At 40.6% G+C, this 24,567-nt stretch overlaps 1 protein-coding gene across 1 annotated transcript in view; it reads left to right on the top strand.

Annotated features, from left to right (window-relative positions):
* nid2a (nidogen 2a (osteonidogen)) overlaps nt 1-24,567 on the top strand; it is a 54,004-nt gene that overhangs the window by 18,770 nt on the left and 10,667 nt on the right. The window contains exons 8-23 of the mRNA XM_087835599.1: nt 41-152; nt 2,747-2,786; nt 3,121-3,230; nt 3,327-3,460; nt 4,231-4,342; nt 4,666-4,866; nt 4,947-5,177; nt 14,429-14,569; nt 15,941-16,069; nt 17,614-17,739; nt 18,147-18,280; nt 18,432-18,537; nt 19,168-19,295; nt 19,612-19,717; nt 23,242-23,375; nt 23,685-23,790. Of these exons, the coding sequence (XP_087691725.1) occupies nt 41-152; nt 2,747-2,786; nt 3,121-3,230; nt 3,327-3,460; nt 4,231-4,342; nt 4,666-4,866; nt 4,947-5,177; nt 14,429-14,569; nt 15,941-16,069; nt 17,614-17,739; nt 18,147-18,280; nt 18,432-18,537; nt 19,168-19,295; nt 19,612-19,717; nt 23,242-23,375; nt 23,685-23,790 (2,050 nt within the window). The remainder of the gene's footprint in view (nt 1-40; nt 153-2,746; nt 2,787-3,120; nt 3,231-3,326; nt 3,461-4,230; nt 4,343-4,665; nt 4,867-4,946; nt 5,178-14,428; nt 14,570-15,940; nt 16,070-17,613; nt 17,740-18,146; nt 18,281-18,431; nt 18,538-19,167; nt 19,296-19,611; nt 19,718-23,241; nt 23,376-23,684; nt 23,791-24,567) is intronic.

Genomic DNA, 24,567 nt, shown 5'->3' with positions numbered 1-24,567 from the left:
CCAATGCCAGAACATATTTCTCCTGTGTCTTCCTCTGCAGCTGCCTCTGGAAGTGGTGAATGTGCACACCCCACATAGAAATGCTCTGCCTCTTTCCCCTGGAGCACATGTGGTCAGTGTGGATGAAGAACAGGTTAATTTTGACACAGGAGGTAAGAAAAAAAACAATGAGTATTTTTCTTTTTTTAAAACTTATCAGCAAACTTCATCCTAAAGAAGTGCACAGAGTATCAATATGTGGTACCTATCTGAATCGTCTAGATACACTTTCCAACAGTTTTCCAAGTTACTTCCAAGCTTAGGCCAAAATAGGCCATTTAAAGGACGTCAGAAGAAAAAGGACAGCTGGTCAAAAGTTCAATCTTTTTCACAGTCAAGTTGTCATAGTGATAACTGGGCAAGTACACACTATGTTTGTTTTTTTTCATGCAATTTTATTTATTTATTTGTCTTTGGATTCCTGTGACAATGAAGTGAGTCACACGAGACTATGTTTTGAGGAGCCATTCTCAAGAAAGTCACAGCCAACAATGTGCCTATTTCACACAGCCACATTTTGAACAGGCACAGTCAAACCCATACACATATACAGAGAGTGAATTCTCATAGCTGTCCTCTTTTCATATCAGTAACTTTGTCACTGCCTGCATGTGATGTATTTGGGGACATCTGTACATTGTAGCTATAACAAAATAACCTGGGTTGCACTTTCTCTACTCTTTGAAATTAGTTTCATGGAAAACGCTACCTCGCTGTCTTGGCCAGCTGCCAAGCGGTACCTAATACAATACTGCCGTTGTGCTGTGTAGCTACCAGGTGTGTGTGCTCACGCTCCCTCCCCTTCAAACTGCTCCCACAGGATTTTGCCATAAATAAGAATGTGTTCTCAGTAAACCTCTTATATAAGGTCAAGCAAACTGTCTGTGTAAGTGAGTTCATCTTATTAGGTCAGTTTGGGAAAAAGAAACAGTTTTTTCTGAGAAGCCTTCGAGATCTGTGGCCAAGTGTTTAATGTTCCATCTGACAGTTTTATGCATGTTTTTAGGAAAACAAGATATGTCTTTAAGCTCACTATTTTGTTATAGAGCTATAGTAAAAGTGGAAACAGGCAGGATGGGATATGGAGCATCGTGCTGCTAAGGCCATTTTAGACCATATCTTGTAGACTTAAAGAATATCAGACTTCATGTACTAGTATACGTACATAGAGTATTTGGCTATATTTATCAAATCAAATCAAAGCAAATTTTTTCATAAGCACATTTAAAAACAACACGGGTTGAACCAAAGTGCTGTACATAATGGAAATAGTAAACATTCATAGTAAAAAAAACAATGAAAGACTAGTCACAATAAAAAGCTAAAGAATACAAGTGTGTTTTCAAGCGGGTTTTAAAAATGTCAAATGTCAAGTGCTATATTTATGTGTTTTGAAGTTTTTAGAAAGCACATTTATATTTTTCGGCATTTTTATGAATTTGATGTTTATGAAACTTGGAGTGGAATTGTTACATCTTTGTCTCCCTAGAAAATTCCGACATCCTGCCCCCCCAAAAAGAGAGAAAGAAAATGAGAAAGTCAAAGAGAACAATGCAGTCGCTCAGGAGTTATGCAAGCTCCATGTGATGTTTTTTGTTAAGTGAAGTTACTTAAGCATGTGAGGTTGTGGTCAGACTTGAGCAGTTCTAATAAGAATAGGCATTTAAGGTTTCATGCAAAATATCTTAAGTCAGCAGTTTTCTTGCTGACTCAGTTATTTATTTATTTTTTTGTCGATTCAAAAAAGAAATTTGAGCAGCATTCAAGTCAGAGACACTTTCAACAAATAAACAGTCTTTTAGTTTAGAGTCTGTTTAGAGTCGTAGTCAGAACATGTATATGCTGTGAAGACATTGGGTCTCATCTTGGCCACATCCAAGGACTGTTTATTACTTGGTATTGAGGTTTAGGTTAATATTTGGCTTAGTTTAGGGTTGTGTTTAGCCAGTGAGTGGTGAGGGTTACAAGACTACACGATGTATTATGTCAATGAAGGTTCTCATTAAAGAGGAAAGATGTGCATATGTGGATGTTTGAAGCAGGACTGCAGCAGCTGGTTTTCTTTTCCTATAGCATCTTGGAGTGTATGCATATATGTCTGCATGTCTCTTCCTGTTAAAAGAGTTTTTCCTTCCCACTGTCACTAAGTTCTTGGTCATAGGGGGTCATCTGATTTCTTTGTGTTATTGTAGGGTCTTTACTTTGCAGTATAACGCGCCTTGAGCTGACTGTTGGTGTGATCTGGTGCTATACAAATACATTTGAATTGAAGTTTTTGTACAATGTGTAGATTGGAGACAAAATATAAATTGTTCAAGTGAATCATCTTCCCATCGCTCATTTTCAGGTAAAAGTCATAAAAATAATATATAATGTTGATCATTATAAATTCTTTTTCATAAATTTAGACTTTAAAGATAAAGACTCAGTCGGAAAAACTCTTCTCCCCCTGAACCATCAGCAATATGAAGGTTTTTGTCTGAGTAGCAACATTTACTGTTCAGGAGAATACTGCAAGTACCTGCGCCATAACAGAGAGCTTAAATGAATATGGCTGAGTGATGATGTCACCAGTGGAGCGCAAACTAACCAATGTAGTGGGTATAACTGAAGCATTAGAGTGGAAACATTAGGCTAATGAGTTTAAATGTCGTGTATTATCTATGTATCATGTTTCCTCTAATCTTAGTTTTTTTTTCTCTCATAGTGATTCAATATACTACAGAGAATAAGGAAACATGTGCCAGGTATGTAAAGAGTAGACATGCAATTTAATTTGCTTACCTACACAGCCAATCAGACATTGTTGGTAAGACATTGAAAAGACATCAAAGACGACTATATTAGGTGTCTTAACAACACTGAGATTTGTTCAAAACAGTGTAAAGAGTAAAAGTTGCTTTCTCAGAATCTGAAGATCTTTCTTAAAAAAGAAAAGCTCTTTCCTGCAGAAATAATATTTTAAGTTAGTGTCTGCTTGATCTGACACTTGTCCATTCTCATGCCTTGTCTGATGCCATGAATACATATCAAAAAAGCACCGATCGTACTTAAAACTACAACTTTCTCCTTCTCATTTAGATTCCTGCAGCAGTGCTCCCAGAATGCATTTTGCACTGACTATGCCACAGGCTTCTGCTGTCACTGCCAACCAGGCTTCTATGGAAATGGACGCCAGTGTCTGCCTGATGGTTAGATCTTGGCCATTTTTTCTAAGTGCTGTGCCCATTGGTTGTCTTTACATATTAAAGCTGCTTTGTTGTGTGCGTTCTGTGCTGCTCATCTAGGTGCCCCCCAGCGTGTTAGCGGTAAGGTGAGCGGCACTGTGTATGTGGGGTCGACTCCAGTATCGCTGAACAACATTGATCTCCATGCCTACATTGTGGTGGGAGACGGGAGGGCGTATACTGCCATCAGCGAGGTACAACCTGAAAAACAGCCCCATTAATCGTGTACAAGCTTCTTCTATGTTGTAATTAAGATTAAGACAGCCAGTACTTTTTCCATAACAAATTTAAGGAACCAATCTGGTAAGCATTCAGAGTGGGGCTAACTTATCAGATCAGGAGATCAGGAGCAAGGTTTAACGTACAGTCATGAAAAAGAAAGTTTTCAGAGGACTGCACGTTGACATAAGACAAACTAAGCATACCCTTACTGCTTCCACAGGAATTAAGAGGGTAACCCTAATACTTGGCTAATCAAATGTTTTTGATTAATTGACATCAGCAGGTTTGAGCACCTCTATAAAAGTTTTGTCAGTTTGCTGGTCTGGAGCATTGAGGTGTGTTAACATAATGGAAATCCCAGTGAATTCATTCCAATGTCAGACCAAGAACTACATCTCAGACTCTACAGCATGCAGCGTGGGCATGCTGAGGCCTGTAGAGTCTGAGCCCATCAATGTTTAATGTCATGACATTAAGTCAACTATAAACTCCTCTGTGTACCAAAGTATATAGGATGATTTCACACTCAGCCTTAAGTGTCCATTGGGGGAATTTGAGTTTTTGGTGTTTCAGTATTTTTTTCAACCACAATTTTTTCAAATCCACCTTGGATTTAATCATTTTTAAGGAAAGGAAATTGAAATATGTTGGTTAAAAAGCCTCTGAAAAAATTAACATCTTAATGTCTTGCATCATTTACGTAAACTTAGTCAACTTAGCAAACTTTATCTCTCTTGGTCAGGTACCAGAACCAGTGGGCTGGGCACTGATGCCAGTTGCACCCATTGGAGAGCTATTTGGATGGCTGTTTGCTTTGGAGCTGCAGAATAGCCAAGCGGGATTCAAACTGACAGGTAAACATGTTTGCACAGTTTTTTGCCTTGTACGTCCTGACTCTTGACATTCTGGAGAGACATGAGGGAACTCCTTAATAGCAAGGACATCATGTGTATGTTTCTTTGCATGTGTGTGTTTCTGGTCTCCCAGCCAGATGTAGTGTCTCCAGGGATGTGATGTGATATCAGTCTTCCCCCTCCCCTCACTAATGGGAAACAGCTGTGTGGTTGTGTTAGTGTGTAACCATTGTAGAAACTGCACTTTTTTTGAAATGTAGCTTCTGCATGTTTGTTATATATAAACCAGTAAATAAAAGATTGATGATTATTTGTGTTACAAGGTGCTGAGTTCAGTCGTCACGCAGAGGTTGTATTTTACCCTGGCAACCAGCGCTTGTTAATTATTCAGACGGCCCGTGGCCTCGATGACCACAACCACCTAACCGTGGGTACTGTAATCAGCGGCAGTGTGCCCTTCCTTCCTCCTGGTGCTGAAGTTACCATGGAGCCCTTCAAAGAGACTTACCAGTACTACCCCTCAGGTAAAGTCAAGGATTGAACAGTATACATCATTCGATTGCCCTTTTTGTTGCTTAAAGTGACTCCATCTCTCTTTCTACAGTTGCAACCTCCACCTCTATTAGAGAGTATTCAGTGGTTACAGCAGACCGAGGGTCCGAGTCCTTCTCTTTCCAGCTGAAACAGAATATCACCTACCGTGACTGCCCACACAACAACCAAGCTGCCACCCCGGAGACTTTGCAGATCCTTATGGAGAGGGTGTTTGTCATGTTCGTGAAGGAGGAGTGGATCCTGAGATACGCCATCACCAACAAAATCAGCCCAGTTAGAGGTGAGACAAACTATGTTTACAGAGATCACACTTTAATAGCAATTCACAGGTGGTCCAGTTACTGTATATACTACATATTTAGTTCTATAATGTGTAAGTTTTAACATGGTAGTGTTTTCTTAAATCGACCATAGCAAGTTGTGCTTTGACCTGAAGTAAAGTGAACATTTGCGACTTGTCAAGCCTCTGACCACACGTAATGCAAAGTTCTTATAAAATCAAGTCAACAAATTTAGACACATGAACAGCAAACAACAACACAACACAACAGCAGTTTAAAAACCTGAAGTGCTGTATTTATTTAAGTATTTATTGGCCAGCAATAAATAATAATAAGAATAACATTAAATTTTAGCTAACATTAGCAGGAAGAATTTGTCTACTGAAGTCTGTCTAGACAGAAATGTGCTCGCCAAGTGATTGCTATGGCCCACATCAATAGGGCGTTTGATTCATGAAGGGACTGTTTGGTTTCGGGATAATATTTGTCTTTCCCTGCCGACAGAGACAGATTGCAAGCTCACATAAGAAAATACTGTCTTGAGTAGTTTCCCCTTGTTATAAAATTATAAAAGTATTCGGTAAATCAACTACATTTGCTTCACGCTGTAATTGCCAGCATGGGTGTGGTTAGCAGGCCAGCTGGCATTTTTTGTGCCAAAAGTGAAAAAGTTATCATTTTCATGATACTTGGTATATAGATATAGGTATTTAGTACACATGCCATTCCCCTACTTGTAATATAAGATAAATAACGCATGGTACAATGGACAGTGTTTACAAGGTTGCACACATTTTATGAACCTAAACTCATGAAAAGATAACTGACACTGCAGTTCACTTAATGACTGGAGGTGTCGATGACTGTGACAATTTTTTGAGCTGACATTTTTCTTTAAATGGTAAATGGACTGATTGTTATATAGCGCTTTTTTACTCTCCCAGAGTACTCAAAGCCCTCCATGCAATATGCCACGTTCACACAAGTTACTCAAACTGTTTCTCAACAAGCTGTCATAAAAACATCTATTAGATACTCTGATACATGATACAGTCATACATGATGACCAAAAAAACAGGCTGTTCTCCAAACTGAAACAATTTTTTGTCCCACACGCCATCAAACTGTTTAACTCCTCTCTGGAGGGGAGAGGGAGGGGAAACAGGAGGACAAAGGAGGGGGGAACAACTAAGCTGTAGTGCCTCTTCACTTCACTGTGCAATACCTTTTGTGCAATACTTTTTGTTAATAATCAGCGGTGCAATAGACTCCATATTTGATATGTGCAATTCACTTGTATTTTTATTTTTATTTTTATTCCTATTTATTCTATTTATCCCCTTCGTATATTTTATCTATATATGTCTTTGTATTTATATATGTGTATATATATATATATATATATATATAATATTCTTAACTCTGTAACTTCTGTCGGTGCTGTGCTTTTTGGAAAACAAATTTCCCAGAGGAACCCACCCGAGGGATTAATAAAGTTTTATCTAATCTAATCTAATCTAATTTAAAGTTTAAATCAACAAATCTTATGGTTCTAATGGCTAAATGGATTTCAGACCATCCCTCTCATGTATATTTTATGATCTACCAGTTGTGTCTGTTTGCGTATGGCATTCCATATGGACAGTTTCTGGTGAGGGGTTTTCACCCACCGCAAACATCTTCCTGTGCAGTCTTCCAAAAACCCAACTGCACGTTGCTGGATGCAGATCAAGCTGTCTGTTGTCGAATGCTAACTGGTTGACAAGTGGGCCGTAACAGCAAAGGGAGTCGCAACAGAGTTCGGCAGAGGAAAGAGAGAAGCACACAAAACTCCATCAAAGATAATAATAAAGAATACAATATGAAAACCACAGATAGTGACTGCAGTGGACATGTCCCATCATTTTTAACACTTGCTTTCACTTCAGTTCTTTGTATGTTATAACTTGGATGGACCAACAACACAAGCCAGACTAGTCCCGAGAATGTTTGTAGCACATATTTTGTAACTTCAGTCTTTCAGCTTCAGTCAATGCCTACAGTGTTGGAAACATGACTTCTCTTTCAGAGCCTTTAACCATTCAGCTATTAATTTTTGCAGGGTTGCCACAGAAACCTCAGCCAAACCAATGGCACAGAGTTGGATAGAGCACAGGTTTAAGAACACATGCTGTGGATTTACAGATTGAAACCATAGAAAATGTTGTCATAATGTCTCCATTTTCACTTCAGTGTCTACCATGGGGCAGACACACCAGACCCTTTTAAGGATAATTTGAACCACAGTTTACGTCACAGCTGTCACAGCTGTCTTTAAGGATTTTAACAAATTCAGCTGCAGATGAATCCAGACATGTGTTAACACAGTTAACCTAAAGAGCTGGTCAAGGAGCAGGCCAACAGAATTTAATGAGAACTTAGCATGAGTGGAAAAAAAATCTCAGTGTTGAAAAAAAAGATTTGCCTTACTGTTGGACTCTGTTTTTAAAAGCACCTTCTGTTTCCAGAGCACAAGCCAAAACCACCAAACCAGATTGGTTTGGTTCTGTGGCATTTGCCCCCAAGTTTGTGTTCTGCCTTATCGTCTGCAACCTAGGAATAAAAAAGTAATGTGCTTGGAATACTACTCAGTAATTGTTATAATTATTAAAGTATTATTGGTGCAACTAACCCTGTTTACAACTTTTATGGACAGAATTTTTAGGAGCCATGAAGAGGCAGAGGATGTGAGTTTTAGTAAACTCACTTTCACACAGGATCCACTTGTGTGTGGTGGCTGACAATTAGCAGCTCAGAGTCTGAGTCTCTGGTTCTCAGCTGAGAAACTGTGGATGGCCTCTCCAGGATGGGAAGGAGGGTATTTAAAAGTACCTCTCTTCTGTGGAACCAGCTTCCACTTTGGAATTGGGAGATAGACAGCCTTTATTCTAGATTTAAGATTAAAACTTTCCCTTTTGATGAAGCTTATAGTAAGGATTGGATGACAGGTGACACTGAACCCTCCCTTGGTACGTCCCAATAGACTTAGGCTGCTGGGGGTTTCCCATGGTGCACTGAGCATTTCTTCTTCTTCTTCACCTTAATCTAATGATCAAGGAACTGACCTCACAGCCCATTGTTCCTTCAGTGGGCTGGTTTCAGTCATTATGCAAATGTACTGTTTATAAGATTGGGGAAACCTGCAGTCAGCTGAGACTGAAGAAGTCACTTGGATGGGTGACGAAACGTTTCTCCCAGAAAACGCTACGTCCAGATGAACAGAATCAACCTTTTGGGACACAGCATCGTATTTCATCATTAGTTATTGTTAATCTCTGGCTGACTTCCACATTGTCTCTTTGGTTCAGTCTTCCTTTCTTACCCCTCCCCAACCAGTCACAACAGATGGCTGTACCTCCATGAGCCTGGCTGTGCTGGAGTTTTCTTCAATTCATTTTAATTTGATTTTATTCGTAATGTCAAATCACAACAACAGTTGCCTTAAGGGGCTTTATATTGTAAGATAAAGACCCTAAAAATTTAGACAACAATAAGATAACCCCCTATTAGCTAAGGCTTTGGAGAAAGTGGGAAGAAAAACTTCCTTTTAATGGGAAGAAACCTCTGGCAGAACCAGAAATTTAGGGAGGGGCAGACTTTGCTACCACCGGTTGGGGGTGAGGGGAGGAAGACAAATCAAAGACATCTGCTTTCTGTTAAAAGAGAGTGGGGTTATCTGATTGTTGGGGTTTTCTCTGTAGTATTTTAGGGTCTTTACCTTAGAATACAAAGCCTCTTGAGGCAACTGTTTTTGTGATTTGGTTCTATATAAATTGAATTGAATTGAACTGAAATGAATTGAATGTTCTCCCCGTGTTTGCGTGGGTTCCCTCTGGGTACTCCGGCTTAGTCCCACCGTCCAAAGACATGCAGTTTGTGGGGATAGGTTAACTGATTAATCCAAATTGTCCATAGGTGTGAATGCGGGAGTGAATGTGAGTGCAAATGGTTGTCTGTCTCTGTGTGTTAGCACTGCGACAGACTGGCGACCTGTCCAGGGTGTACCCTCTCGTCCTATGACAGCTGAGATAGGCTCCAGTGCCCCCTGCAACCCTGAGAAGGATAAGCGGAAGCGAATGGATGGATGAATTGAATCAAGTAGCTCAGGCGGTAGAGCAGGTCATCTACTGATCGGAAGGTTGGTGGTTCGATTCCTGGCTTCCCCTCGTCTGCATGCCAAATATCCTTGGGCAAGATACCAAATTGCTCTCCAATGCATCCATTGTAGTATGAATCTGTGTGTAAATTAAGAAAATGTGCTTGGGTGAATGCACACGTTGTGTAAAGTGCTTTGAGTGCTCAGAAGAGTAGAAAAGTGCTATATAAGAACCAGTTTACCATTTACTATGTTTCTTTGATGGCCTGGGAAAGAACAGCTGGAGGTAATGACCTTGGAAAAGAACATCTGGGCACTTCTGCTAGAACTTTGACATGATTTCAAATAAGTGATGAAATTGAATTGATCGAAGGTCTTTAGGTATCAAAAGAATAAAGGATCATTCGGAATTCAACTGCGTCCTACAACTTACATTTTATTTTTCGCTGCGTTGTTCACAGAATAGTAACTGTAGGCAGTCAGGTCCAGTGCTATCCAAGGTATGGGTTGGATTTGAATGTGTTTGGGGAGTGTGTGTGGCTGACAGGCATATTTGATGTAATCTTTCCTATTTACAGTTTTATCGTTGTTCAAGCTTTACTGCACCCAAGTGAATGGTAAATCAAGCACTTTGAGAATCACAGAGGTCTTTGTGGCTTGCTAAGCCAAAGAAAAGATCCTTTTAGATGAATTATGTTACATTAGATGAAAAGTTTTTCAACCATTTTTCCCGCATTGTTTTTAATTTTTATGTCCATTACCTTCATCTGCTCTCCTTAAAACAATGGAAGAAAAAATGTTCATAGATATATAAACACAGGACAGAACATGTGTTGTGTTCTTTTTCTGTCAACATGCAGCAGTTGTGCTGTCTTTACCCACTTTGTCTGCTGAAAAGCAGATAGTGACAGTTGGATACGTGATCTTGTAAGATGACGGGAAAAATAAGTCTGAAAAAGAATTTGAGACAGACACCACCACCTTGTTTTTGGATTCAGACCAGGAATCTGTCGTTGAGATGTCAGCACGCTGATTAAAAACGTTATGATGACATATCTCACACATGCACATGTTCACACACAATGATCCACCCAGACCACAGCTGGAAGAGCTTTTGGGGATAAGGGATTTTGTAAACATGGGTTAAGTATGAGCCTGTCACACAGAGGGCATACATGTGTGCTGTGGAGTGGGGGGGGGGGTCGTCTTGAATGGGGGTTGCCAGGTAGAATAGCTGACTAGTGATGTCATGAGAATTGTGGAAGAAAAGACGCTGAACTGACAGGTAAACCAGTAGATTTGTTACATTGTTACGTACATTAGTGTCAAGCTAAAATTGGTGGACCTGCCTACTCCACTAGCACACTTGGCTTTCTACTCACGCATACGCTTTATTAAACTGCAAATTAACTAGTTGTGGTATAGTTTATTGAGGGCCCCCTATTTTCAATGATTTAATTGAATCTAATGTAGCCACCTGTTATTTAAAGTATTGGAGTAAATAGTTTTGAAGTAAATATTTGAAATTATTCATCCATCTGGAGCCTATACCAGCTGTCTTAAGGTGAGAGGCAGGGTACATCCTGGACAGGTCACCAGTCTGTCTCAGGGCTAACAGATAGACAAAGACAACCATTTGCACTCACATTCACACCCATAGGCAATTTAGTGTTTTCCTATCCCCACTAACTGCATGTCTTTGGACTGTGGAAGGAAGCCGGAGCAACCGGGGAGAACCCACGCAACATGGTGATAATAATAATAATAATAATAATGGATTGCATTTATATAGCGCTTTTCGGGACCCCTCAAAGTGCTTTACAATTCCACTATTCATTCACTCTCACATTCATACACTGGTGAAGGCAAGCTACAGTTGTAGCCACAGCTGCTCTGTGGCAGACTGACAGAAGCGAGGCTGCCATATCGCGCCATCGGCCCCTCTGGCCATCACCAGTAGGCGGTAGGTGAAGTGTCTTGCCCAAGGACACAACGACCGAGACTGGGGCTCGAACCGGCAACTTTCCGATTACAAGACGAACACCCAACTCTTGAGCCACAATCGTCCCTGTGAGAACATGTAAACTCCGTACAGAAAGACCCCACCGTGCCACGGTGCCGCTAAAATGATTCATCCATCCATTCGCTTCCGTTTATCCTTTTCAGGGTTGCGGGGGGCGCTGAAACCTATCTCAGCTGTCATAGGGCGAGAGGCGGGGTACACCCTGGACAGGTCGCCAGTCTGTCGCAGGGCTAACATACAGAGACAGACAATCATTCGCACTCACATTCACTCCCGCATTCACACCTATGGCCAATTTAGATTGCATTTTAGACCTAAAATGATTCATATTCGTCTTAATTATCTGGATTGTGCTTTGAACAAACATCTCGTCATTTTAAAGAGTCTGAGTCTGTTAATGAGACTCGGGCCCCTGTTGTACATTCCCCGTAGTGCAAAAGCCAAAGCTGCATATTTTAAAAGAACTGCATGTTAATTGCCCCCATGTTTTAAGCACCATGCCTGCAGTTAGTTTTTTATTTACAGCCTCCCTTTAGCTAACTGTTGACACCACTATGGATTCATTTGGGTAGTTTTCTCCTTAGCTGTGCTGTTTTTTTTTTTGCCCGATAAACCACTTAAATCCAGCTTTTAGTGCGTTCAGATGATTCAGTGTTGCTGGACTTTAAGTGTCCAGTGCATAAACCCAGTTTGTTTGTGTCTACGTGTTTATGTGTGTGTGGAGGAGATTTTTGAAAAGCAACAGGTGGGAAACTGCACTCACCACTTTGATGATGATGATGATGATGATGATGATGATGATGATGATGATGTGTGTGTGTGTGTGTGTGTGTGTGTGTGTGCATGCGTGCGTGCTTCTCCCATTCTCTCTCTCTTTAATTATCCCTCAGCCTTTTCTTCAGTCCATGTGTATCTCACCCTCTCATCTCCCCTTCTTTACCGCCACATTCAGACTTTGCAAGGTCTCTCTCTCTCTCTCTCTCTCTCTCTCTCTCTCTCTCTCTCTGTGATAATGAGCCAAAATTGCTCTCTGGCCTCAGGAGATGAAAACAAGCTGTGTGTGTGTGTGTTTGTTTTTGTTTATGTGCAAGTGTATTGTTGTTTATGGCATATGATGAAGCTGACAGTAAAGCAAAAGCCCAGCATGAAACACTCTAAGATTATTAAAAACAGATATTATAACAGATGTGTTCATGTGCATAACTGAGAATATTTTACATCCCAGCCAACTGGACCCGACTAACTATAGATGTCCTTGAAATAAAAGCGAAACTATGCAGAAACTGAAGGTTTGTGTTTGAGCCGAATCTAAATTCCATATTTGGGCCAATATTTAAATTGTGTGGGTAGAAGGAATATTTAAAGAATGCCTGAGCAGTGTGGGGTATTTTACATTAGATAATATTTTTACATGACACGAGACCAAAGTTATCGATCAAAGATGCTCAGACTTGTTTTAACGACACTATAATATTGCTTAAGTTATAATAATACAAAAAAATAAGAGTTGGAGCATTCTTATAACAGTGCCAGGATCATTGCTGTATCCTGCTGTACAGAGACAATTTGAAGCATATTTATTCATCTTTAACACTTCTGTTTTTCCCCCATGGTTTTCTTTGCTCTTTTGTTTATATTTCTGATTTTCTCAAAATTAGTCTGAGGTTTGTTTTTGAAATTGTCTGTCTGAGCCACGCAGCAGTATGAAGAAACCCTGAACTCACATCCGCTCACTCATCCCTCTGTCCATGTGTCTACCCCCCCCCCCCCCCCCCCCCCATATGCGTCTAAGCTTGTCCATATGTTGAACGTAGAGAACATGAAGATGAAGGGAGTTGCTTCCTAAGAGGAGTCCGTCCTGTGGGAGTTTGTCTGGAGTGATTTTACATGTGTGTTTGGTTAACTTGCCCTGTAATCATTGCCCTAATCATTGACGTTTCACTAAATAATCCAGACCTCAGTTGATCTGAGTTCAGGATATTTGGTGTGTAGCAGATTTTGTGTGGTTGTCTGGTTGAATTTTCTCACACCAGCTTTAACAATGTTGCTCTTTTATGTCTAATGCAGTTTATTTTCAGATCATAATGTCTGTTAATGTTATTGTCTGCTTCTTTAAATTCTTTCTTTTTTAACATTTGTTGAAGGTGCCACTTTTAATGTGCTTTGAAAGACTAGATAATGAAAATGAAATCAAATGGACAACAGGACATTACTGACAGTACACAAGCAATTTTTTTTCTAATAGAGTAGCTTTGCATGATTTCCATCAGGTTACCTGAAACAAGCCATTTTACCTGCTTTTGGCTCTTTAGGCCATCTTTCGTCTGATTGGCTGCTACTCCTAAACAGAAGGTTTTACCAGCAAGTGGGTGGGGCTTCTGTAACCATAGCCAAAACAATTTGACTGAGATGACTAGAACAGGGATATGGTCTCTCCTTGTCATCATACAGAGCCAGTGTAAGACAAAATAATGTCTGAAATAGAGGAAATATTGAATTATTTTTAAGGCTGACCTCAAATGAAACTTTGAACATGAAAAATCCAACATGGCAGAAGTATATATATTATATTAAATAAGGAAATTATATTAGACACTGGTTACAGGGAGTTATATGAAAGTTAGCATATAAAAAGTACTTAAGCTTACTTATCTGTGTAAATGGGAAGTCCTCTTCACACACTAAGGTTAATTATTCCACAGGATTCCTTGCAAGAGCCAATTCTATTTACATTATACATGCTATCCTTAGCCAGTATTATTAGAAGGAATAGCATACATTTTCTCTGCTATGCAGATGATACCCAGCTTATCTATCCATGAAACCAGATGACAAATACCAACTAGTTAGACTGTAGGCATGTATAAAAGACATAAAGATCTGGATGACCTGTTTCTAAATTCAGACAAAACTGAGTTATTGTACTCGACCCTAAAAATCATAGACACCTGGTGTCCAAACGGATCCTCTCTCCAGCAGCACTGTTAGGAATCTTGGAGTAATTTTTCACTGTCACTCTCAGTCACTGTTAAGTTGCATCCACTGTGATTAAAAACACAATCCTTTCTTTTTCTTCCCTCATGAAATGGAAGCTCCAGGCCCTGAGCTGTACAACCCTTGCTATGCCGGGACCCACGACTGTGACACCACAGCCCAGTGCATCCCGTTAGAGGACCTGGCTTTCCAGTGCCAGTGCGCTACTGGTTATACAGGAGATGGGCACAACTGTTACGGTATCTATCTGTGTCTGTGTCAGTCCTTCTGTGAACAAGCACATAGAGTGAATTCTTCTGTGGATATACTGTGCAGCAATGAGATGGTTTATGTACATTTCAGAGTGCTTCCTCTGCCTTTGTTTAGTCTAGCGTTTTCTGTCGCATACAAAATGTCGAAGTCCAAGACAGTTTTTCTGTGTTTTATCAACATCTGTCCAGCCAGTGTAGAGGGGTCAAGTACAGGCTGGTTGAGCAGAATCGTCTGTAATCACTCTTTTCTTTTTTCTTTTCTTTTCTTTTTTTTTCTTTTCTTCATCCTTCCTCTCCATTCGTCTCTTCAAGGTTAATTTTCAAGTTAAAAGGGCCTTCAGGACTTCAAGCTGGTGTGTGGTCTGTCATTAGCCCAGCAGCAGGTCTTTTTCGCTGCTGACAGCAAAGAAAGCCCCAGGCTCATCCTAAGTTCTCATGGATGGGCCTCAGTGCGCCTTTCTGCTCAGATGATCTCCATGTTGTATTACACAATGCATTTTACAGTCATGTGAGGAAAAAAATGTGCACAAGACTCGCCACCATTTCTCAGTTTAGCAGCAATAACTTGAAGTAATTGTTGAGTTTTGGCTCATTATTCTTTGCAGTGCCACTTCAGGTCATTGAAGTGTGCAGGCATTCGTTCATGCACAGTTCTCTTAATGTCCCTCCACACATATTAATCGGGTAAAGATCTGGACTTCGAATGGTTGGATGCAACACCTTGATTCTTTTCTTTTTCAGCATTTCTGTTGTAGATTTGTTGGCACGCTTGAGATTCTTATCCTTTTGCATAGCCAAAGTATGTCCAAGCTTCAGCTGTAAGATAGATGGCCTGACATTTGTCTAGAATACTTTGGTATGCAGAGGAGATCCTGGTCGACTTAATGGCTACAAAGTCCCCAGGTCCCTCAAATTAACCCTGAATCATCACTCCTCCACCAACCTTTAATATTTAACATGCTAACTGAGGTCTGTAGAGTCTGAGTTGTAACTCGTCAGTTGTACTGACTACCATTTACTTCTTGGAAGATTGTGGCATTGTGTTAGCACACACCTGGATGTGTCAGAACAGCAAACTGCCAAAACCCCTGCTTTTCTAGAGGTGCTCAAACTTGGTGATGATCGCTTAATCAAGGGAAGCACCTGACTGTTATTTACCCTCTTAATTCCTTTAGAAGCTGTTAAGGGTGTACTCCTAGACTGCACAGGGTCCTATGAAACCTTGCTTTTTCTTTTTATACAGTAAAAGCACCAGTAATGAGCCCTAATTACAGCTTTTACATGTGTTGACAAGGAATTCCTGATTTACAGACTTGTAAATGTAAAGAAAAGCTAATTTCTCTGTCTCCCTCTCTGCAGACATAGATGAGTGTGCTGAGGGTTTGGGCACATGTGGGGATAATTCTGAGTGTGTGAACCTGCCTGGGAGTCACCGCTGTCACTGCCAGAGGGGCTACGAATTTGGCTACGATGGGCGTACCTGTGTTGGTGAGTTTGGAAATTCCTTCAAGAAATGCACAAAACATCTGTATAAAATGTGAGAGGAAATTTTTTGCAAAGTCAGTAGATCTCATCAGTTATTACGGGTCGCTCTGAGGGAAACATGAATGTCTTGACATCAATCAATGGAACTGTATCCAATAATTTCATTAGAAGCCAAAAATGTTGTGCTTCTTTTCTATGTTATTTTACTTCTCGTCCACCTCTTTTGCTATCTCTTGCATGAATTCTTCGTCTTTTGCCTCTCAGATTGTTTACATTAAGGGCTGATATCAACTTCCTTGCGACACTTGCAGCCGGCACATTCTGAACTGCCTCCTATCAGTTTAATCACATCATCAGCAACAAGTGTGAACATTTTCAGTTGTTCTGCATAAGAACTGACATGTGTTACATCATCTATCATCAGTTTATTGTTGGAAAACCCTTTCTTATGAGCTCTTATTTTGAAATTTTTCACTATTTGTCAGCTGGCTAGCCAGGTGACTGGTGTTGTGGCGCTCGGTGTTATTCAGTTGCTTCTCTAGAGAGGATCCAGTCCCTCGGTTGATGATGATGATGATGACGGTGGTGGAGGGCTGATGATTAGCTTCAGCGAACAGACAGTTAATTTCAACTAAACCGAATGTTTAGCATTTCAGAATTCCCACTTAAGAATATCCCCTGTGTGCAAAGAAATCAACTGGAAGCCATAACACCGTGTCAGTTTTATCAATCTCTGCTTAGAAACGTGTGGGTTTCTGCTGACTTTTTAAGCTGTGGCATCCTGTGTGCTTTCACATACCGTACCTTTGATGCAAATGCAAATTTTAACCAAATATGTGCACACATATATTTTGTGGCAACCACATCATTCTTCCATTCTGCCTTTGTTGCATTTTATCCGTTGTCAGCTGGACTAACTGCCCCCCTGAGAAGTGTTCTCGGAGCATTTTGTCCTCCAAGTTCCAAAATGAGTTGAATATTTGGAAAAAGGTCCACTTGTTTGTCCAAGCAGAGCTACAACATTTCTTCATCCACAGCTGCAAAAAGCTAGAAAACACAGGCAGAGGGGAGGATAGATGAGAAATGTGAGAACAGAACTAATGTGAGAACGACAGGGTGAGATTAGACAGGGCGGGTGGGGGTTAAGGGAAAGACAAATGGAGCAATGGCACAATGTGTTTGTTGCTTTGGAATGTGTGGAGGAGCAAGGTCCTGCCTGTGTGTGTGTTTGTGTGTCTGTCTGTGAATGTGTGCGCGCATACATGTCCTCCTTTCACGCAACAGTGTGAACTTTTGATGAACTTTCTTTGAGGCCCCCCCCCCCCCCCCAAAAAAAAGAAGAAAAAAAAAGAAAAAATAACACTAAGTATAATACTTTACATTTAGATAATCATACTACTGATAAATCACCACTGAAGTAAATAACATCTATTAAGCAGCCAGGTAGTATTTTTTGTGTGAGTGTTTAGTTGTATTGGCAGTGCAGTTTCCAGTCCAGTTGTGGTTGTTGACTCCTTTCTCTCCTTCTGTTTTTTTCTCTTTTTCAGATATAGATGAGTGCAGCTCTTCTCCATGTCACATCAATGCCAGATGCATTAATGGACTGGGATCTTTCCAGTGTCAGTGTCAGCTGGGGTTTTTTGGGAATGGTTTCTACTGCTCTCAGCAGGAAGGTCAGTAGCACTCCATGGATATTGTATTATTGTATTCTAAATCTAGTCAACCAGTGCCTTTCCAAAAGATGCCTTTGGTTTAAAGGCAAAGACTCCAATTCAGTCTGATTTTAACCACTAAGGGGTTGTGTCGAGGGCTAATATATGTCCCTGCTGACAAGGGCTTTTGATTTGGTTCATAGCTTTACACTAGAAGCTCTTTGTGCCTTAACCCCAGAGGGGCTTTGTGATTTCAGGTGGAATTGAACTGTTCACCCTTGACTTTCCAAACAGGTGTCTTTGCCAGTCAGAAACTTCTGATGTTGACAGACTGTCTCTTGCAACTCGGGAATTTATGCTTTTTTCTGGTTTGTTTGTTATTTTTCCTAATAGCTTTTTTCTGTCTTTGTGTTTTTTTTCTCATTCAGATCGACTGGAGCGTCTTAAAACTCGCTGTGAGCACCACAGAGACAGCGTAAAGACCACCAGTGCTGATGGATATCCTATAGTTGGAGCCTATGTACCACAGTGTGATGCAGAAGGACAGTATCTACCTCAGCAGGTGAAACTGTGACGATTTATATATTAAGTGAATAACTACAGTTTCTTCTGCCACTCTTCCTCCCTTCTTTCATGTCTGAAAACTCTTCACTGTTTATCAAATAAAGTTCAAAATGCCCCAAAATGGAATGTATTTCTCATCTTTATTTCAGTGCCATGGCTCCACTGGCTATTGTTGGTGTGTGGACAGTAGAGGAGAGGAGAGAGCAGGAACCAGGACTCCACCTGGTGCAGCACCTGTAGACTGTGACAGACCAGGTGAGACTGTTTCCTTCCAAAGACAGGATGTATGTAATCAGTTCCATTGGTTTGGTTGTCTCTCTGTTTGTTTGTTAGCAAACTAGCGTCCACTGTTGCGAATATATAGTTTTGGATTGGCCTTTGTGTATGATTTGTGATGGCAGACCACAATAACAGCTTGAGCTAATTCCATTTTAGTGACAATCAGTTCAGGTCACACCAAATGTGAAAAGTAGTAAACATTTTATGTTACTCACCAGTTTATACAGATTACATTCAAACTTCATAACAATATACAGGGTCTTGGGGGACATGAGTACCGAGGTTGGCTAACCAATTGACTTTGACTTTCATTGTTAACACTCAAGGTCAAAGCTAACCTTAAAAACCAGACTGACGTCAGCATGTTGTAATGAAATGTAATTATTAATGATTTTGTTACACATTCTTGTATAATGATGATAAAGTTTTGTATAATAAAAACAAAATATCACTGTTTTTGTATAGCCTTTGCCCATGAGGACCAATGGTGCTCTTTGGATGCTGTTGGTATTCTAGTGGCCCGTACTTGATTCAGATTGTTTTACACAGGTTTATTTGCTGTTGACACAGAGAGATTTAGATCAGTGTTTAAATATTCTCTTTCAGATGAGCGTCTCAAAACTCACTGTGAGCACCACAGAGACAGCGTGAAGGCCACCAGTCTAGACGGAAATCCTATAACTGGAGTCTATGTACCACAGTGTGATGCAGAAGGACAGTATCTACCTCAGCAGGTGAAACTGTAACTTTTTATATATTACGTTTTTATATATTTATACTTTTTATTTATTTAGTGAATAACTATAGTTTCTCTTTGACCTTTGTCTATAACTTCTTTTTGTTCTTCCTAACAAATCATTTGTTGGTGGCAGTTTAGCTCTCCTGGTTGAGCAGGCAAATGTAAACTACAGGGCTCAATGCAGCGTCCTGTGTTTGATTCTGTCCCAGATGCTTTTGCTGTGTGTCTTTCCTGTCTGAAAACACTTAATTGCTAATCAAATGAAGGTCAAAATGCCCCAAAATGGAACGTATTTCTCATCTTTATTTCAGTGCCATGGCTCCACTGGCTATTGTTGGTGTGTGGACAGTAGAGGAGAGGAGAGAGCAGGAACCAGGACTCCACCTGGTGCAGCACCTGTAGACTGTGACAGACCAGGTGAGGCTGTTCCCCCCCAAAGATTTATGTAATCAGTTCCATTTGTTTGGTTTTCTGTCTGTCTGTTTGTTAGCAATCTAGCGTTCCGAATCAGAGACATCATTATCCTTATGGGAGATTTTAATGTGAACCTAAGATTGGGTTTGACAACACAGGATATGATCAAATCATAGGGATACATGGGCTGGGAGTGATGAATGATAATGGGCAGAGATTCGTTGATTTGTGTGCATTCAACAACCTGGTCATCGGAGGTAGCATTTTCCCGCACAAGTGGATCCGCAAAAGAACCTGGGTATCACCGGACAGTGTGACAGAGAACCAGACTGACCACATCAGCATTAGCAAGAAGTTTAGAAGATCTCTCCAGGATGTTAGGGTGAGAAGAGGAGCAGATGTGGCATCTGACCACCATCTTGTAGTAGCCAACATGCAGCTGAAGTTAAAGAAGAACTGGACAAAAACAACACAACGTAGAGCAAAGTATGATGTCAGTCAATTAAAGATAAAGGGAGGAGTTCAGTTCAAGAGCAAGATCAAGGTGCTTAATTAGCTGCACCAGGGAGAGGAGAAAAGCAGCATACAGGCCAATTGGCAGACCATAAAGAAGACACTGAGAACAATCAGTGAAGAAGTGGTTGGAATAAAGAAACAGCATCATAAAGAATGGATCACAGCTGAGACCTTGGGCAAGATATAAGAGAGAAAACACAAGAAGGTGGCAGTAAACAACAGCAGGACTAGGGCAGATAAAGCCAAGGCCCAAGCGGAATAGGCAGAAGCCCAAAGAGCAGTGACGAAGAGCATTAGGAAAGACAAGAATGTCTACATAGATGGACTGGGAGCTGAAGCAGAACAGGCAGCATACAATGGTAACATGAAACACCTTTACGCAATAATCAAGAAATTGTCTGGGAAGTACAGCAAGCCAGAACGACCCATCAAGGACAAAGAGGGAAAGGCCATCACAGAACTAGTGCAATAGATGAAAAGATGGTCTGAACACTTTGAGGAGCTCCAAGAAAAGACCAGCATATTGGCAGCCGCATCAGCACAGGTTGGACTCATCATCAACAAGGAGAAGACCAAAATCCTTAGGATCAACTCCAATAGTAACAACCCAGTCATCCTTAGTAGAAGTCCCCTGAGGAAATACACTCTTTTACTTAACTAGGTGGAACCGATGCAGATGTCAAGACAAGGATTGGCAAAGCAGGAGCCGCCTTCATCCAGCTCAAGAACATTTGGGCATCCAGAGAGATGACCCTGACTACCAAGATCCGACTGTTCAACTCCAACGTGAAGTCAGTACTGCTGTAAGGGGCTGAAACCTGGAAGACAAATAAAATCTCAAATAGGAAAATCCAGACATTCCTCAACAGCTGTCTCAGAAGGATTCTCCACATTCGCTGGCCAGACCCAATCAGTAACATCAAACTATGGGAAATAACCTGTCAACTCGCTGCTAAGGAAGAAATCAGGCAGAGAAGATGGTGCTGAGTAGAGCAGGGCGATATGACCAAAAATATTTATCACGATATATACTTGAAAATTTGCGATAACAATATAACTGGCGATATAATTGATGCGAGACAAAATACAAAATACAACTCCACAACGTTACCAGCGCAAAACAAACCATCCATTTATTTTCACTTAAACAAGCAGCTGTTTTTTATGTGCATTAAAGCTATATAAAAATTTAACAGTGCAAATGCAAATTCCTTGCTGAAAGTTTAACCAAAGGGCATTTCCAGTATAAATGGGCTGACATATCCTGAGCATAACCATGTATAATATCCACTAAAGGTAAGTGGTGTCCTTGGATCACAAATGGTCCCTAGGTGAATGGCAAACAAGCATATGGGAATCCCGAGGACACCACAATGGTTTAAAAAGAGATGCTTTGCAACATTAAACTGCAGTGTGCCAAATAAAAAAGTCAAATACGTATTCTTCGGACCATAAGGTGCATGGGTTTATAAGGCACATTAAGCAAAACAAAGCGGTCAAATAAATCAAACTTTATTCAACTCATTCTTCTTGCTTCCTCCACTTCTGTACCATTGATTCATTAATGCTTTTTCTATCACAGCTGCTCTATTCCCATGTTGTTGCAGTATATTAATGACTAACTTCGTATTGTGGATGGATTATCTCAGTTGTTCTCCTGACTGACGTTTGGTCCATTTACAGCATCCTGCCATGCGATTGCATTTGTCTCTAACCATCGGGAACCTTCACGTTAACTTTTATCGAATGGAAAAGTGTTAGCATTCATCCTCCAGCTTCACTGTTTATGTTATGCTAACATAGCTGTGTTGCTAGCGATCACGTAGCACATCATTATATACCAGCTAGCCCAACTTCAGTAACCCTACAAACATCACTGCTGTTTAGTTTCCTGTCTTCATTTATGTTGGAAGTAATAGCAGAGCTGTACGTTTAAATTTTTTCAGAAATCTCCCAGTCAGAACATGCTATATCATGATTAGCTTGCTAGTTTCGCTAGTTACCTAACTTCCTCAAACTTCCTCAAACTTCCTCAAACTTCCTGCTAACTTCTAACTCCGTTAAATGTAATAAATTCTGTTTTCATAGATGCCTGGATGTTAAACTTAATTGTTACACCTGGTAAAGCAGCAATGCTGATCATTTTATTAAAGGTGAAATAATTTAGACAGTTTTTAACTCTCAATGTGCCGCAGTGTTCATTTGACTTTGGGACCAGAAGCGGATGGAGTTTTGGACCCAGATTTACGAGCACCTTAGTCCGATAAATACGGCAATAACGACGGCCAGCTTTGCATGTTCTACAAAAAAAATGTGCTTTGGTGGGTATCTTACGGACAAACACCAAACCAGTTCCACATCACTGAAGGTGCACCATTTTTACAAACCAATTCTGGTTCATCCGTTTCACTCAACGATCTGCTTTCCCCCTTCTCATTCTCTGTTGCCGCCATGCTTTTTCAGCCATGTGCGTATGAAAACAAAGGCACTGCGCATGCGTGTTTTACCCATATTCTATCGCGGTATTTTATATTCTTATTGTTGCCTAACATTATACCGGTATTACCGTGAACAGTATAATATGGCCCAGCCCTAGTACTTGATAGGGCACGCTTTACGCAAAATACCAACCAACACCACCAGGCAGGCTCTCAGGTGGAATCCCCAAGGCAAGTGAAAGAGAGGCCGCCCAAGAAACACCTGACGACAGGACCTCGAGGCAGAAGCAAAAAAGATCTGGATCCAACTAGAAATAATGGCCCAGGACAGAAATCTCTGGAGATCTACAGTACCTTTGGAGGCCCATACCCTGGGAGGGGTGACACGCAGTAATAATAGCGTCCACAAATATTAAAGTTTTAGTGGAGCCCTTTTCCTTCAGGAGCAGTTGTTCTCTCTGGGTGCTGTTGGTATTCCAGTGGCCCGTACTTCATTCAGATTGTTTTTATTCAGGTTTATTTCCTGTTGGCACAACAAGGCATCAATTTCCTTTTTTCTTTTTTCTCATTCAGTTCAACCAGAGCGTGCTAAAACTCACTGTGAGCACCACAGCGACAGTGTAAAGACCACCAGTGCTGATGGACAGCCCATAACTGGAGTCTACAAACCACAGTGTGATGCAGAAGGACATTATCTACCTCAGCAGGTGAAACTCTGACTTTATATTTATTTAGTGAATAACTACAGTTTCTTCTTTGGCTTTTATCAGTGATTTCTTTTTGTTTATCTTAAGACTGTTTTTATTGGTGTTAGTTTAGCTCACGTGGTTGAGCAGGCAACTTTATGCTGAAAAGCTCAACACAGCAGTCTATGTTCGACTCTCACTCACGGAGCTTTGCTGCGTGGTTTCCACCACTCTTCCTCCCTTCTTTCATGTCTGAAAACTCTTCACTGTTTATCAAATAAAGGTCAAGGAATTCCCCAAAATGGAATGTATTTCTCATCTTTATTTCAGTGCCATGGCTCCACTGGCTATTGTTGGTGTGTGGACAGTAGAGGAGAGGAGAGAGCAGGAACCAGGACTCCACCTGGTGCAGCACCTGTAGACTGTGACAGACCAGGTGAGACTTCTTCACCCCCAGCCCCCTCACCTCTCACAACCAGTTTTAAATCACCAAGAATACAACAGACAAAATGCCTAAGTTGTAGCTGCCAAACAAGTACATCTTTAATATATAGTCTATGAACTGCAAACGAGGTTTATTATTTCATAATGACAACATTTCTCACTCACATTTGGTTTAGGATCTGAAGATATTTGGCCCACACAGGCAATTTGTCTGATTTAGTCATACTGACAAATTTATTTTGTTCAAATTCAATTGTAAACTTTTTTTCTATCTGTTTTTATCTGCTTCCACATAACTCATTGCCATCCTAGTTTGCCAGTCTGCAGATGGAACTGATGGATCATCCAGTTGTTGCTCTTTTCCAAACCACCATATTTAGTGGGTAGTCTGAACATTAAATAGAAGCAAAACCAATTGATCCAGAAGACTAAATTGCAACATGCTAACTGCCACTATAATAAACACTTCTGGAAAAGCTAACTGCATTTAATTGTTTGGTTTGTCTTTATCTCACAATAGAGAACTGTTCCCTTTCAAATTGTGTCCTCCTCTCCTTCTCAGTCTACAAACAGCAAAGTCTCACATTCAAAATTGACACAGAGAGAGTGAGGCTAGCATAAACACAAGTAGAAGCCAGAAATGCTGACAAAAGTACGATGTGTGTATATGTGTGCCTCTTTAAACACGAGGCATCCCCTCACCATTAGCCTCCAACTAACACTGTAGTATAAACTCAGCAAAGTAGGGAACATCCTGAAAGTATAATTG

The sequence above is a fragment of the Neolamprologus brichardi genome, chromosome 23 (assembly GCF_056152115.1).
Source record: "Neolamprologus brichardi isolate AB-2024 chromosome 23, ASM5615211v1, whole genome shotgun sequence".
NCBI classification, from domain to species: domain Eukaryota; kingdom Metazoa; phylum Chordata; class Actinopteri; order Cichliformes; family Cichlidae; genus Neolamprologus; species Neolamprologus brichardi.
This window is presented reverse-complemented; position numbering and strand designations above follow the sequence as displayed.